This window comes from Chiloscyllium plagiosum, chromosome 1 (genome assembly GCF_004010195.1).
Source record: "Chiloscyllium plagiosum isolate BGI_BamShark_2017 chromosome 1, ASM401019v2, whole genome shotgun sequence".
Classification (NCBI taxonomy): Eukaryota; Metazoa; Chordata; class Chondrichthyes; order Orectolobiformes; family Hemiscylliidae; genus Chiloscyllium; species Chiloscyllium plagiosum.
The window spans coordinates 6,787,258-6,804,161 of NC_057710.1; the positions used below are offsets into that span (position 1 = coordinate 6,787,258).

At 42.0% G+C, this 16,904-nt stretch overlaps 1 protein-coding gene across 1 annotated transcript in view; it reads right to left on the reverse strand.

Moving 5' to 3' along the window:
• Nucleotides 1-14,862: 14,862 nt before the first annotated feature.
• The window catches only part of LOC122555310 (meiosis 1 associated protein), a 111,202-nt gene continuing 109,160 nt past the window's right edge, over nucleotides 14,863-16,904 (reverse strand). The window contains exon 11 of the mRNA XM_043701562.1: nucleotides 14,863-15,036. Coding sequence (XP_043557497.1) covers nucleotides 14,863-15,036 — 174 coding nt within the window. The remainder of the gene's footprint in view (nucleotides 15,037-16,904) is intronic.

The following is a 16,904-nucleotide window of genomic DNA, read 5'->3' on the forward strand; positions in this document are numbered from 1 at the left end:
GGGACAGGCTCCGTGCCAGAGGCCTGAGCCCCGTTACTTACCCCTGGTAAGTCATCCCCCCCACAAGTATCCAAAACGGTATACTTGTTCTTGAGGGGAACGGCCGCAGGGGGTCCCTTGCACTGGCGCTTCCTCCCAGTCCCCCTCACTGTCACCCATCTATCTGCCATCTTTGGAGTTACTACTTCCCTATAACTCTGATCTATGAACCCCTCTGCCTCCCGAATGATCCGACTTATGAATGAACCTGTCAGATATTAAAGTTGATCTTTCTCTGAACCTCCTTTGTGGCTGTAACATAATGCAGGATTTAATGTTCTATTACTCTAACGTACTTAAAGTCAGGTATGATTTGTCTAGTTTGCATGCAAAAAATACTTTTGACGGTATCTTGGTACATGTGACAATAATAAATGAAGTCAAATTAAGGAAAAGATAAAAATGTGTTTTGTTGTGGCTGAGGTGGCTTATTGAGCCATTGCTGTATCAACCCATTACCAGTAGCTCACCACCATTTTCTTGAGGGCAGTTATCCAGTCTCCAGATTACTCCTGGTGCCTCGTGTGAGCGAGTTTAGAAATGGGAAAATAGGGCTGATTAATGTGTGGCTCGAGTTGGTGCAAGAGAGAGGGTTTTAGATTCCTGGATCATTGGGACCATTTTTGGGGAAGGTGGGGCATATACAACCAGGATGGTGAAAGTGAGGACTGCAGATGCTGGAGATTAGAATCAAGATTAAAATGGTGCTGGAAAAGCACAGCAGGTCAAGCAGCATCCGAGGAGCAGGAAAAGCGACGTTTCGGGCAGGAGCCCTTCATCAGGGAATATAGAACCAGGCTGGTCTGCACCTGAACTACATTGGGACCTATATCCTTGCAGGTAGGTTTTCTAGTACTGTTGGATGCAGTTTAAACTAGCAGGGAAGGGGACACAATATTTGGTAAAACAGAGACACATCATGCTACAGCAAAAGGAAGCAAGTCATTTTAGCTATGTTGAGTGTCAAGAGTAAGGCAAGATTGGATAGTCTTTAATGCTATGAGTGTAATAGGTAAAACTGATAAGTTAATGATGTGCATTGAGACATGGAAGTATGATATTGTTGCCATCACAGAAATATGATTGAGGGAAGGGCTGGACTGATGATTCTCCATTCCAGGTATAGAATCTTTTTAAGCGAGACAAAGGGAGGGTGTGAAAAAGGTGGTGTAGTAGCACTTTAAGGAATCAGTTACTGCAATAAGCAGAGATGATATCTAAATGAGGCTTTGTGGAAAGAACTTACTGGGAGTTAGTGGGAAATAGAGGAACTCACAAAGGTGTATAAGAGTAATAATCAGGTAATTATATTAGGAGTTTCAACTTTCCCAACATAAATTGGGACAGTCATAATGTTAAGGGATTAGAAGGAGCGGATTTCTTGAAAATGTCCAGAGGAATTTTTTCATATCGATACGCAGAAGGGCCAACAAGGGTCAGCACAGTGCTGGATCTGGTTCTGGGGAAAGAGGCTAGCTAGGTGTTCAATAGCCACCACAACATAGTACAGTCCAAATATTTTCTGGACAAGGAAAACGATGGCCTGCAAAAGATGGCTTTGGACTGTGCAAAGGCAGATTTTATTAAACTAAAGCAGGATCTGGCCATGGTAGACTGGGAACAATTTACAGCAGAGCATTGGGCGGCATTCAAAAAGGAGCTGGAGAGAGTCCAGATCCAACATGAAGCTTTTAGAGGGAAGTGCAGAAGCAATATGTTCAGAGAACTCTGGATGTCTAAACATTTCAGGACTGGATAAGGAAGAAGAGTAGGGCGTTTTGCAAATCCAAAGGGAGCAATTCAGTTGTGGTCAGAGAGGAATACAATGCAGGGGAGCTCGAGAAAGCAATTAGAGCAAAAAGGGGTGTAACAAAAAAAATCTGCAAATGGGATTAGGGAGAATTCCAAGACATTTTATAAATACATTAAAGGGTAAGAGTAGGGCTAATTAAGGAGCAAGTGGGTAAAACTGCAGGATATTGGAATTGTGTTAAATGAATATTCCTCTTTGGTATTTACTCTGAAATAGAGAATGTAGGTATGAAATTCAGGAAAAGGGACTGAGGAGTTTGCACAGCTTGACATTGGAAATGTGGAGGTATCGGAGGCTCTGTAACACTTAAAAACAGACAAATTGCCTGGCCCAGATGAATTGCCTCCCTGGCTGCTGTGGGAGGTGAGATAGAAAATTACTGGGTCTCCTACACAAATTTTTAATTCCACTCCAGCCATGGGAGAAGTGCCAGAGAATTGGAGGATGGCTAATATGATTCCATTTTTTAAGAAAAATGGTGGAGATTAATCTGGAAATTGCAGACTGCTGAGTCTCCCGTCAATAATAGAGTATTAGAGAAAATTCTGAAGGAGCGAATGATTGCCCACTTGGGAAGGCATGGGTTAATTAGGGATAGTTGGGTATGGCTTTGTCAGAGGGAGGTCATGCCTAACAAATTTGTTCGAATTTCCTGAAAATGTGATCAAGTGTCTGGATGAGCAAAGTTCAGTTGATGTGGTTTATGTGGATTTTAGTAAAGCTTTTGACAAGGTCCCAGTGGGAAATAGATTGAGACGGTTAAAGAACATGGAGTTGAGGGAAGCCTGGTGAGAAAGATCAGAATTTGGTTTAGTCAAAGAAAGGGTAGTGGTAGAAGGCTGTTTCAGTGACTGGAAGACCAGTGTTCATCTAGGCCAGGGGATCAGTACTGGGGTCCTTTTTGTTTGCGATATACAGAAGTGATATAAATGAAAATGTAGGGGGAATGTGAAGCAAATTTGCAGATGATACCGAGATTGTAGAGTGGTTAATAGTGAAGAAGATATTTGTAGGTTACAAGACTATATAGATGGGTTACTCAGATGGGTAGACCAGTGGTAAATGATATTTAACCCTGATAAGTGTGAGGTGATGCATGTTGAAAGAAGAAACAAGATGAGTATTCAATGAATGGCAGGACACTGGGTAACTTACAGGAACACTGGGATCTTGGAGTAACCATTCACAAGTCCTTGAAGGCAGCAGAGCATGTGAATAGGATATTTAAGGAGGTATATGGGATACTTGTTTTTTTTTTCTCCCTTTGCCCCCACACTACTGCCTAACTCTGGTAGTGCTTATATTTTCCACATGTGTGTGTGCAGGTGTGAGACACAGTGAAAGGCAACGGGTGTACAAATCTTTATTCAATTTCCACCACCAGGAAGAAAGGAAACACCCTAGTGGGGATACTTGCTTTTTTCAGTTGTGACTTGGCGTATGAGAGCAAGATGGTTATGTTGGAGTATTGTGAGCAGTTATGGTCGCCTCATTACAGCAAGGATGTAATAGCACTGGACAGGGTACACAGGAGGTTCACAGCATATTGCCTGGGATGGAGAAATTGAGCTATAAGGAGAGACTAGATATGCTTAGATTGTTTTCTTTAGAGCAGAGAAGACGGGGGTGGGGGGGGCATGATTGGGGAGTATGGACAGGGTGAATAGAGAGCAGCTTTCCACAAGGTTTAGGGAGAAAATACAACAGGGCATTATATTAGGGTAAGGGGCAGGAAATTCAGAAAGGGTTTGGGAAAAACATTTTCACTCAGTGGGCGATAGGATTCGGGAATGCACTGCTTGGGACGATAGTGGAGGCTGGAAATCGTAACTTTTTAAAAATGTCACAACGTTTTGCCAGAGTGGCGAGGAGTGAAGCAAGGGCTGTTGGAAAGGGTAAGTTTTCCCGCATAAAAAGGGACTTACCTTGGGAGTTGGGCCTCCATTTTGCCAGAGCGGCAAGGAGAGAAGGAGGAGTGAAGCGAGGGCTGCCGGGAAGGTAAGGGCTTAATTTATATTTGGCCAGTGGCTAAACCAGAGATACTACACGTGCAGTATCTTCCTCCTGCCCCCCCCCCCCTCACCGGAAGAAAAAGACCCTGTAAGGTAAGGCTTTTATTTCTTATCTTTCTTTCTTCATTTATTTAAGTGCATTGTCTGGTTTCAGTTAGTTCATATAAAGCTAAGCTTACAATGGCAGGGGACCTCTGGCCCGTGGCATGTGACTCTTGCTTGGTGTGGGAGCTTAGGAACGTGTCTGATGTTCCTGACTCTTAGACTTGCAAGAAGTGAGTCCAGCTGCAGCTGTTGTTTGACTGCATGATGGCTCTGGAGCTGTGGATGGACTCGCTGTGGAACATCTGCGATGCTGAGGAGGTCATGGCTAGCACGTTTAGTGAACTGGTCACACCGCAGGTTAGGATTGCTGAGGGAGACAGTGAATGGGTGACCAAAAGACTGAAAAAGAGTAGCAAGGCAGTGCAGGTGTCCCCTGCGGTCATCTCCCTCCAAAACAGGTATACCATTTTGGACACTGTTGGGGGAGATTGCTTACCAGGGGAGGGCAGCAGTTGTCAAGATCATGGCACCATGGTGGGCACTGCTACTCAAGGGCGGGAAAAAGACTCGGAGGGCCATAGTCATAGGGGATTCTATTGTGAGGGGAGTAGATAGACGGTTCTGTGGCTGAAAACTGGACTCCCAGATGGTATGTTTCCTCCCAAGTGCTCGGATCAGGGATGTCACCGATCGGCTGCAGAGCATTCTAAAAGGGGAGGGTGAACAGCCAGTTGTCTTGGTATATATAGGCACCAACGATATAAGCAGAAAGCAAGATGAGGTCCTGAAAGAATTCAGGGAGCTAGGAGAGAAGTTAAAGGGGAGGACCTCAAAGGTAATGATCTCGGGATTACTACCAGTGCCACGTGCTAGCCAGTGTAGAAATGAAAAAATAGGCAGGATGAACACGTGGCTTGAGAGATGGTGTAGGAGGGAGGGGTTCAGATTTATTGGACTTTTTTTTAGATTACTTACAGTAGTGGAAACAGGTTCTTCGGCCCAACAAGTCCACACTGCCCCGCCGAAGTGCAACCCACCCATACCCCTACATTTACCCCTTACCTAACACTACAGACAATTTAGCATGGCCAATTCACCTGACCTGCACATCTTTGGACTGTGGGAGGAAACCGGAGCACCCGGAGGAAACCCACGCAGACACGGGAAGAATGTGCAAACTCCACACAGTCAGTCGCCTGAGGCGGGAATTGAACCCGGGTCTCTGGTGCTGTGAGGCAGCAGTGTGCCACCGTGTCGCCCACATTGGGGCCGGTTCTGGGGAAGGTGGGACTATTACAAAAGGGACAGTCTACATGTGAACCAGACTGGAACCAATGTCCTTGGGGGAGTTTTTGCTACTGCTGTTGGGGAGGTTTTAAACTAATGTGGCAGGGGACTGGAAACCAGAAGAGAAAACAAGTAGGCAATTAGGTGGAGATTCTAAGAATTATGAAGATAGTATTAATAAATGGAAGAATAGGCAGTGTGCTAGGGGAGACACTATGGCAGTCTTGGGTAGTGAGGCATTATGGGTGGAGCTGAGAAATAAGAAGGGTGCAGTTACATTGTTGGGGCTGTATTACAGGCCTCCCAACAGTGAGCGTGAGGTAGAAGAACAAATAGGTAAACAGATTATGAATAGATGTAAAGGCAACAGGGTAGTGGTGATGGGAGACTTTAATTTTCCCAACATTGACCGAGATACACTTAGTGTCAGAGGTCTGGATGGAGTAGAATTTGTACGAAGCTTCCAGGAGAGTTTTCTACAGCAGTATGTCAATAGTCCGACGAGGGAAGGGGCCACATTGGACCTGGTACTGGGGAACGAGCCAGGACAAGTGGTAGAAGTTGCGGTGGGGAATTTCTTTGGGAACAGTGACCACCGTTCTGTAAGTTTTAGAATACTTGTAGATAAAGAAAAGAGTGGACTAAGGGAAGAGTACTAAACTGAGTCAAGGCCAATTATATCAAAATTAGGCAGGAGCTGGGAAATGTGGATTGGACACAGCTATTTGAAGGGAAGTCCACATTTGAGATGTGCGAGGCTTTCAAAGATAGGTTAACGGTTGTGTGTGTCCTGTGGAAGGGCAAGATTGATGAACCGTGGATGGCAGGAGAAATTGTACGACTAGCCAAGAGGAAAAGGGAAGCGCACATAAGGTCTAGGCAACTAAGAACAGGATGGGCCCTGGAGGAATATCTGAAGAGTAGGACAAGTCTTAAACAAGAAATCAAGCAGGCTAAAAGGAGTCATGAAACCGCTTTAGCAAGCAGAATTAAGGAAAATCTTAAAGCATTTTATTCTTATATAAGAAGCAAGTGGGTAACTCGAGAAAGGATTGGTCCACTAAAAGATAATGAAGGAATGCTGTGTGCCGAACCAGAGAGAATGGTTGAGATTCTGAATGATTACTTTGCATCAGTGTTCACTGAGGAGAGGAACATGATGAATGTTGAGATTAGAGATAGAAGTTTGATTAGGTAAAAACAATGACTGCAGATGCTGGAAACCAGATTCTGGATCAGTGGTGCTGGAAGAGCACAGCAATTCAGGCAGCATCGGATTCCTCGGATGCTGCCTGAATTTCTGTGCTCTTCCAGCACCACTGATCCAGAAAATAGAAGTTTGATTAGTCTGGATTACGTTGGCATAAGTAGAGAAGATTTGTTGGATATGCTCGAGGTTATTAAGGTGGACAAATCCCCAGGACCAAAGGGGATCTATCCCTGGTTGCTGCGGGAGGCGAGAGAGGAAATAGTTGGGGCCCTGACAGATATCTTTGTGGCATCCTTAAATACAGGTAAGGTGCTGGAGGACTGGAAAGTTGCTCATATACAAGAGCAACCCTGTACAAGAAGGGTAGTAGGGATATTCTGGGTAACTACAGACCAGTGAGCGTGACGCTGGTGGTGGGGAAGTTGCTGGAGAGGGTACTGAGAGATAGGGTCTATTTATATTTAGAAAAGAATGAGCTTATCAGTGATAGGCAACATGATTTTGTGTGGGGGAGATCGTGCCTTAGCAACTTAATAGATTTCTTCGAAGAAGTGACCAAATTGTTAGATGAAGGAAGGGCTATTGATATCATATACATGGACTTTAGTAAGGCGTTTGATAAGGTTCCCCATTGTAGACTAATGGAGAAAGTGAAGTTGCATGGTGTGCAGGGTGTTCTAGCTAGGTGGATAAGAACTGGTTTAGCAACAGAAGACAGAGAGTAGTAGTTGAAGGGAGTTTCTCGAAATGGAGAAAGGTGACCAGTGGTGTCAGTATTGGGGCCACTATTGTTTGTGATATACCTAAATGATCTGGAAGAGGGCACTGTTGGTATGATCAGCAAGTTTGCAGATGACACAAAGATTGGTGGAGTAGCAGAAAGCATAAGAGAATACAGGAGGATCTAGATAGACTGTAGAGTTGGGCGGAAAAGTGGCAGATGGTTTTCAATCCAGACAAATGTGAGGTGATACATTTAGGCAAGTCTAATTATAGACAGAATTATATAATGAATGAACGAGCCTTGGGAAAAGTTGATGGGCAGAGAGATCTGGGAGTGCAGGTCCATGGTACCTTGAAGGTTGCTACACAGGTGGATAGAGTGGTCAAGAAGGCATATAATATGCTTGGCCTTCGTTGGACAGGGTATTGAGTATAAGAGCTGGCAAGTCATGTTAAAATTGTACAAAACATCGGTTTGGCTACATTTAGAATACTGTGTACAGTTCTGGTCGCCACATTACCAAAAGGATGTGGACGTTTTGGAGAGGGTGCAGAGAAGGTTTACGAGGAGGTTGCCTGGTATGGAAGGTGCTAGCTATGAAGAAAGGTTGAGTAGGTTAGGTTTATTTTCACTAGAAAAAAGGAGATTGAGGGGGGGAACCTGATTGAGGTTTACAAAATCATGAAGGGTATAGACAGGGTGGATAGAGATAAGCTTTTTCCCAGGGTGAAGGATTCAATAACGAGAGGTTATGCTTTCAAGGTGAGAGGTGCAAAGTTTAAGGGTGATACATGCGGCAAGTACTTCATAAGAGGGTGGTGGGTGTTTGGAACGTGTTGCCAGCAGAGGTGGTAGAGGCAGGCACGGTAGATTCATTTAAGATGTGTCTGGACAGATGCATGAGTAGGTGGGAAGCAGAGGGATACAAATGCTTAGGAATTGACCTACAGGTTTCAACAGTATATTTGGATTGGCTCAGGCTTGGAGGGCCAAAGGGCCTGTTCCTGGGCTTTAAATTTCCTTGTTGTTTGTTCTCTTTTTATTCAAGGATATGGGACAAGTGCACTATTAGTGATAGTTATGTCGGTGCAGACTCGATGGACCGAAGGGTCTTTTCTGCGCTGTATGAATCTATGGAAGTTATAATAGGCCCGTGCCATGTCAGCCTCCTCCAACCTAACCCTATCAGCACAACCTATTTCTTTCTCCTTTTTATGTACTTTGTTAGCTTCTGCTTAAATCGAACTGTGTGTTTACCATGACTACATCTGGTAGCAAGTTCTACATTTGCACTATCCCCTAGGTAAATAAGTTTTTCTTGAACTCCCCATTGGATTTAAATAATCAGTCAAATGATTGATAATCCAATGATGTATTTTACTGAGCTATCTTTCGTGGTGGAAACACAAATGGTTCCAGAAACTCTATAAATAGAACGTACTAGCTCTTTAACAAATGTGTGTGTTTCAGTTCTCTTTGTAAGCTTCCTTGTTTCTTTTAAAAGTCAGACTTACTTTGGTTCCACATTAGTTTCAGATCTTTTAGATTTTAATATTATTTTCTGGTTTTACTTCTCTATTTTAATGCTCAGCTGATCTTTTTCTCATATGTTAGTTTCAGACTCATGCAGAAATCTGTCATTCTGCTTGAGTTTCCAAAAGAGGCAACTGATTGAGCTCCATATATTGAGTTTGTTTGCATGAAAATATTTTTTTCTTTAAATAGTTTGATATATACACTTGAAGTTGAAAGGTAAATCACACTGGCATTTGACTGGATTCACATGTGGAAATAGATTCCCTTTTTCATTTATTGCATGAGAAGCTGTCAACGTTCGAATAAAAAGGGGAAATTAAATTTGTACTTGTGGATAGTTCAAAAACATGCAAAATTGCAATGTAAGTGGTGGTGGGAGGAGGGATTTCACAATGTAAAATAACCTACACTTATTCTACGAGCTAAAATGGGTAATTAACTTTTAGTCTTTTGGGGCCAGCGACCATAATTCTATTAGATTTAAAATAATGATGGGAAAGGATAGACTAGTTTTAAAAGTTTGAGATCCTAAATTAGAGAAAGGCCAATTTTGACGGTATTAGGCAAGAACATTCAAAAGCTGATTGGGGGCAGATGCTCGCAGGTAAAGGAATGGCTGAAAAATGGAAAGCCTTCAGAAATGAGATAACGAGAATCCAGAGAAAGTATATTCCTGTCAGGGTGAAAGGAAAGGCTGGTAGGTGTAGGGAATGCTGGATGACTAAAGAAATTGAGGGTTTGGTTAAGAAAAAGAAGGAAGCATATGTCAGATATAGACTGGATAGATTGAGTGAATCCTTAAGAGTATAAAGGCAGTATGAGTATACTTAAGAGGGAAATCAGGAGGGCAAAAAGGGGACATGAGATAGCTTTGGCAAATAGAATTAAGAAGAATCCAAAGGGTTTTTGCAAATACATGAAGGACAAAAGGGAGAAAATAGGGCCTCTCAAAGATCAGGAAGGTGCCCTTTGTGTGGAGCCGCAGAAAATGGGGGACATACAAAACAGTATTTTGCATCCGTATTTACTGTGGAAAAGGACATGGAAGATATAGAATGTAGGAAAATAGATGGTGCCACCTTGCAAAATGTCCATATACAGAGGAGGAAGTGCTGAATGTCTTGAAACTCATAAAGGTGGATAAATCCCCAGGACCTGATCAGGTGTAACCTAGAACTCTGTGGAAAACTAGAGAAGTGATTGCTGGGTCTCTTGCTGAGGTATATGTATCATCAATAATCACGGATGAGGTGCTGGAAGACTGGATTTGGCAAACATGGTGCCACTGTTTAAGAAGGGTGGTAAGGACAAGCCAGGGAACTATAGACCAGTGAGCCTGACTTCGGTGGTGGGCAAGTTGTTGGAGGGAATTCTGAGGGACAGGATGTACATGTATTTGGAAAGGCAAGGACTGATTAGGGATAGTCAACATGTCCTGGTGGGTGGGAAATCATGTCTCACAAACTTGATTGAGTTTTTTGAAAAAGTAACAAAGAGAATTGATGAGGGCAGAGTGGTAGATGTGATCTATTTGGACTTCAGTAAGGTTCCCCATGGGAGACTGATTAGCAAGATTAGATCTCATGGAATACAGGGAGAACTAGCCATTTGGATACAGAACTGGCTCAAAGGTAGAAGACAGAGGGTGGTGGTGGAGGGTTGTTTTTCAAACTAGAGGCCTGTGACCAGTGGAGTGCCACAAGGATCGGTGCTGGGTCCTCTACTTTTTGTCATTTACATAAATGATTTGGATGCGAGCATAAGAGGTACAGTTAGTAAGTTTGCAGATGACACCAAAATTGGATGAACAAAGAGACCTTGGAGTGCAGGTTCATAGCTCCTTGAAAGTGGAGTCGCAGGTAGATAGGATAGTGAAGGCGGTGTTTGGTATACTTTCCTTTATTGGTCAGAGTATGGAGTACAGGAGTTGGGAGGTCATGTTGCGGCTGTACAGGACATTGGTTAGGCGGCTGTTGGAATACTGCGTGCAATTCTGGTCTCCTTCCTATCAGAAAGATGTTGTGAAACCTGAAAGGGTTCAGAAAAGATTTCCAAGGATGTTGTCAGGGTTGGAGGATTTGAGTTATCGGGAGAGGCTGAACAGGCTGGGGCTGTTTTCCCTTGGAAGCTGAGGGGTGACCTTATAGAGGTTTACAAAATTGAGGGGCATAGATAGGATAAATAGACAAATTCTTTTCCCTAGGGTCGGGGAGCCCAAAACGAGAGGGCATAAGTTTGAGGTGAGAGGGGAAAGATATAAAAGAGACCTAAGGGGAAAATTTTTCACATCGGGTGGTACGTGTATGGAATGAGCTGCCAGAGGAAGTGGTGGAGGCTGGAACAATTGCAACATTTAAAAGGCATTTGGATGGGTATATGAATATGAAGTGTTTGGAGGGATATGGGCGGGGTGCCAGCAGGTGGGGCAAGATTGGGTTGGGATATCTGGCCAGCATGGATGGGTTGGACTGAAGGGTCTGTTTCCATGCTGTACATCTCTCTGACTCCAAGAGGAAACCTTTTATAGAATTGTGCACAAAAGGAGGGCATTCAGCCCATATGTCAACTCTTCAAAAGAGCTGTCCAAATAACTTCACTATGTTCCCTACCACCCTGTGAGTTTTCCCTTCTATTTACAGAATATTAGTAAATGCAAATTTCAAACCTCACTTTATGTTAATGTGAACATGAAATAGCTACAAAAGCCTTTCGACATTTACAATCTATGCACAAACACAATAGTAAAAATAAAATTTTGATTTACGTTTTGAAGTGATCAGAATTAGATGTTATGCTGGACAATAAAACCTGGCTTGATAGATCATTTGTATTTTTTTGCATTTGGTTCATGCTGTGGTCATATTCAATTGAAGCTGCAGATGCTCCTTAACAATGGAACATGAATTTAATACATAATAAAGAAATAAAACAATATATATAAGACAGAATATCTTAACATAAGCATCAAAACAAAGTTTCAACCTGTTTCCTATCACAATTACAGAGAAATCTTAGAGAAATATTACTCCTATTCCAGCTTTTTAAATGTTAACTGTTATTTCCTAGTGTCTTTTTCCTGAAGTATGGAGACAATTTTACTATTCCTGTCAGAGTCCTCTAACATGACCCTTTCATAATTCTATGGCCTAAATTTCTCAACTTGGAAGCATCTATCCTGCCTTGAATACTCCACAGACTAGAAACCACTTCTGAACTGACTTGATTCTCCTGTTTGGAGAAACTTTTCTACCTTCTGAACTGAACATTAGGTTCTTCTCAACTAAATCTTTGAACTTTTGTTTTAAAGTCAAAACTAAGTTAATTGTCTTAATATGTTTACTCTGTCTGTGATTAACTCAATAGTGTAAATTTATCCATTAAGATTACAGGGCTGACCAGGCACTCAAATGCAATCACATGGTTTCTTGGAAATGATGCACTTAGTTCCCTGATTTTAATGACCTTCTGATCTTGTAAGAAAAAAAAGCTTCACCACGAATCAAAATTGATTGCTGTCTATTTTGAAATCCAATTGCCCAAATATAAATATGTATAGAAATAAAAATATGCAACTTCCAACACATTTTCTATATTGTGACTTGTACCTCAGGATGTCCCAAATTGAGGCTGCAGATGTTCTTTGACAACACACCATAAGTGTGTTGCGCAAAAGGAGAAATGTACAGTCAGAGCTATGTATGTAGATATAATAGTTACAAAAGTCCAAAAGTCTTGATACCAACAAAGCCTCAGTCAAGGAAACTTCCCTTGTAGCAGTAGTTCTGGTAATGGGATGATTAACCACAATACAAACATCCATCTTTGTGTTAGCTGTGACTCTAACCATTGGGAGTTCTGCTTGTGAAGTTTGATGCCACATGCTGTGAAATGCTACCTTGATGCCATGGGTAAACACACTCCCTTTGCATCTGGAGTTCAAATATATTCTCCATGACTGATCCAGAATTAAAGTGAGGTCATAAACTGTATGACCCTGGTAGAATGTAAACTGAGCATAAGTGTGCAAGTTATTGCTGAGTAAGTGCCTGAATAATAATGTTTATGGCATCTACCGTCCCTTTAATGATCAAGAATAGACTAGTAAGAGTAGATTGGTAATTGGCTGGTTTATATCTGCCCTGCTTTTAGGATACAGGACCGATGTGGGCAATTTTACACATTGCAGGTGGATACTGCTGTTGTAGCTGTATTGGAATGGTTTGGGTCAGGATGCAGCTGATTCTGGAGTGCAAGTCTTTAATACTATTGCTACAATGTTTTTGAGGCCTCCCAGACAGGTTGCTTCCTTTCCTCAGGACTCCATGGACTGCCTCCTGAGCAGCCACTAATTATTTTTCTTGTCTTCAAACCCCAATGACTAGCTCTGCTCACTGCCCCCCACCTTCTGACTTGCCAGGACAGCCCTGACTAAGCGTGAGTCAGCATGGATGAGTTGGACCGAAGGGTCTGTTTCTGTGCTCTATAACCATATGACTCCTTCAGGTTTAATATCTCATCTGGGAAGGCAGATCTTCTAACAGTGCAGAAACCCTATCAATCAAAATGCTAAGATAAGTCAAATAAAAACTTCAGAACTGAAATTGATAATTTTGTGGTGTTAGGCGAGGGTATTATGGGCATGGATCCCAAGGCAGGTGGATGGAGTTAAATTGCAGAATCCATAATTTCCAGTCTAATGTGTGTTTACATTCTACAAGTTGCAGCAGTGGACCATCAAGTAATGGTTACATTTTCTGACTTTCTGCAAGTTTCCATAAATTACAGCTGCTTAATCTTTTTGAGTGTTGGAAGAAATTTATTGCTATATTTTATTGACTATTAAATATAGTAAGATTTTACAACAACAGAAATCTCTCAATACAATTAAACGTATTCTTCAAGTTGTACAAAAGAATATTTCATAGTAAATTACCAGAGGGGGAATGCCCCTGATAAAAGCTGTATAAAGGTTACTCATTTAACTTGAACAGGTTATTTGCAGTACCTATTAAAATTAAGAATGCAGTGAAGAAGCTAGGCTTATTACTATGCTTATAATCATATTCTGAATACCTAGTACAGGCAATAGCTACACATAAAGTATTTATTCCTTTCTCCCAACTTTTAATTAGCATCTTCCAATTAAAATCTCTGCATGCCTCCTTTCTATTTAGTTCCCCTTCAATCACCTTGTCTTTGTGGCTTATGTGACACACTGTTCCCCATCAACAAAGCAATGACTTTTTTCTTCCCCCAAGTTTCTCCCAGCTGCAAGGTACAGCCAGTCAGTTAGGAGACATATTTATCTCCCTGATGATGGCACAGTCAGATTAGGAATTCAAATTCCAAATCCATGAATCTCAACTTGCGCCAAATCACTGATATTTATTTTTACTGATCATATTCATTATTCCACAAGGTAATTTTAGAAAGGTTCATAAGTGATTAATATGCAAGTCAAAGCTGTACTGAAGTTGTAACTAAGGCTGGAGGGCTTTGGAGAAATAAGATTTTTTTTAAAAAAGTTTTTTTTTATTCAAAGAAAATTATCGAAATAAACCGAACATTTTAATTTTGGGGACCAGATGTCTACATTTACTACTTCCTACTCAGGCATACGACAGATTATATTAAGAGTTTAAAAAATGCTCTACGCTGTGCCAACAAGGTGCCCCAGCCAAAAATTTCAGCATCATATCTTTCCAATTGTTAGCACTGGGATTGTGAACTCTGTTTAACTCATGAATTGTACACCCTTGAGGCAATGGTCTAAGACCATACAAATTGGAGGACGGTTGAGAGACTGATTCACTACTCCTGTTTCTATGTTCCCAACTTCAGCTCACCTAGAAGCAATGTAGCTAGCAGGCAGAGGAGATTCTTTTACCTTGTTCATCTGGCTGGGTTTAAATTTGGAATTCAGAAATGAAGGAAGAGTGTTTGCAAGGTTAAGATCTAGGCAATGAAAATTTATCCAGAAAATAAATCTAGGGGTAATTTGTATCATAACAGACTGACTAGATGTAACATCAGAACTCCCATCAGAAACTCTGTAACCAACTATCAGGAAAATGCCATTCTAAATTTTTCAAGCCAGAAAAAAATTCTCCAAACTAAAACTAATGAAATTTTCAACCCCTCTCTCAGAATAGCTAGTGGTCTCAGAAAATTGCGTTCCAATGGTTTAATATCAGTATCAGAAGCCTGTCAGAAATTCATCATCATCCTCTGGAAATGGGGCTGCTCTAGAAGAGCAAGCGCTCATAGGCAATGCAGGCCGGAAAGTCTTAGGCTGATTGGTGAATTGACAGACTAATGGGAGGGGAGCCACAGTCGCTTTTATTTTACTTTGGTATGGCCTGTTCTGTTGCTGAAGGAAAAGCAGAAAGTAGAGATGATTAACAGTGTGTGACCATAGCAACATAATAACATTTCATGTTGACATCTATGCAATTGCTTTCCTGCTGGCTGAGAGATCCCAAGACTCTTTTTAATGCTGTTTTAGCTGATGGGGCACAACTGGAATACAATTAGTGTCCAGAATAGAGGGGAAGGGAGGGAATATCAGCAGCAAATATTCAGCAACCATTGTGCCCCACTTCTGCAACACCACTACTTTCTCGAACACCTGTATTTTAGAATCTGGCTATAAATGATGCTTGACTGTGGTCAATAAGTCCATCTAGACACACCAAGATACATTTATAGAATGCCCTTAATGCTGCAAGAGACTTCAAAAAGGCATCAGTAAAATTGGACAATGAGCCACAGAGAAGACATTAGGGCCAGTCCAAAAGACCATTCAATTTAGGAGCAGAATTAGGCCATTCAACTCAGGAAGTCTGTTCCACCATTTGATCACAGTTGCTATGTTTCTCAATTCCACCTCCATCCCTACCCCATTCTCCTACTTTCTGCCCATAACCCTTAGTCGCCTTACTGATCAAAAGCCCATCTATCTCTGCCTACTTAGCCTCCATAGCCTTCTGTCGCAATGTGTTCTGCAGATTCGCCACCCTCTGGCTGAAGAAATTCCTCCTCCTCTCAGGTCTAAAGGGTTGTCCCTTCATTCTGAGGCTGTGCCCTTGGGTCCTCATCTCCTCTACCAGTGGAAACATCTTCTCTACATCTACTCTATCCAGGCCTCTCTGGATTCTGTAAGTTCCAATCAGATTCCGTGTTGGAGGTGATTTCCTCGAATTCCAGGAGCAGCAATTACTGTTTTATATGCTGTTGCATTGTTTTAGAACTTTGGAAAAAAAAAGTCAAAACAACAGCAGTTTTAAAAGGGAGAAGAGCAGACAAACGAAGCACATCGTGAGGTCAGTGCAGGAGAGAGAGAGAGAGACAGAAAACCTGCACAATTACTGCCTTTGCAGTTTGAATTCGTGTATCGCTGGACATTGAAGTGCATCTGGGAAAATTAACAAACAGTGAAATTCACAACTAATCTTGGAGGAACTGTTGGGCGAAGTTCACAGCACAGAATCAGATAAGTTAATTGTTGTTTTAAGTCTGTCCTAGAGAAAAGCTGTAGTAGTGGGTACAGTGGATTCTATCTTGATTATATATTTATGGAGATAAGTCTCTTGATTAAACTTAAAATATAAGCCATAGCTATTAATTTAACCTGTGGCAGTTGTTTGAGAGGAATAAGACAGTGTTATTTTCTGGGTCTGTAGATTGTGAAGGAGTAAAAATGGTCTTTACAGTGATATGTACTTCTTGTCAGATGTGGGAGTTTAAAGAGAGTTTAAGGGTTACTGCGGATTATATCTGCCATAAATGCTGTTGGATGCGAATCTTATCAGGTCAAGTGGATCGGTCGGAGAGACAAATAGAAGCAATGAGGAATTTGCAACAGCAACAGTATGTGATGGATGGCAGTTATAGAAAGGGGGGAAAGTCTCAGATACAGTCACATTGATGGGTTAACTCCAGGAAGGGTAAGAGAGGTGGGCAACTAGAGCAGGAGTCTTTTGTGGATATACCCATTGCAAACAGGTATGCAGTTTTGGAAAATGTAGGGGGTGATGGATTCTCAGGGGAACGTAGCATAAACAGCCAAGTTTTTGGTATTGAGACTGGCTCTAATGCATCGAGGGGTACATCGGCTTCCAAGAGATCAATTGTGTTAGGGGATTCTGTAGTCAGAGGTACAGACAGACGTTTCTGTGGCCAGCAGAGAAAAAGCAGAATGGTGTGTTGTTTCCCTGATGCCAGGATCAAGGATGTCTC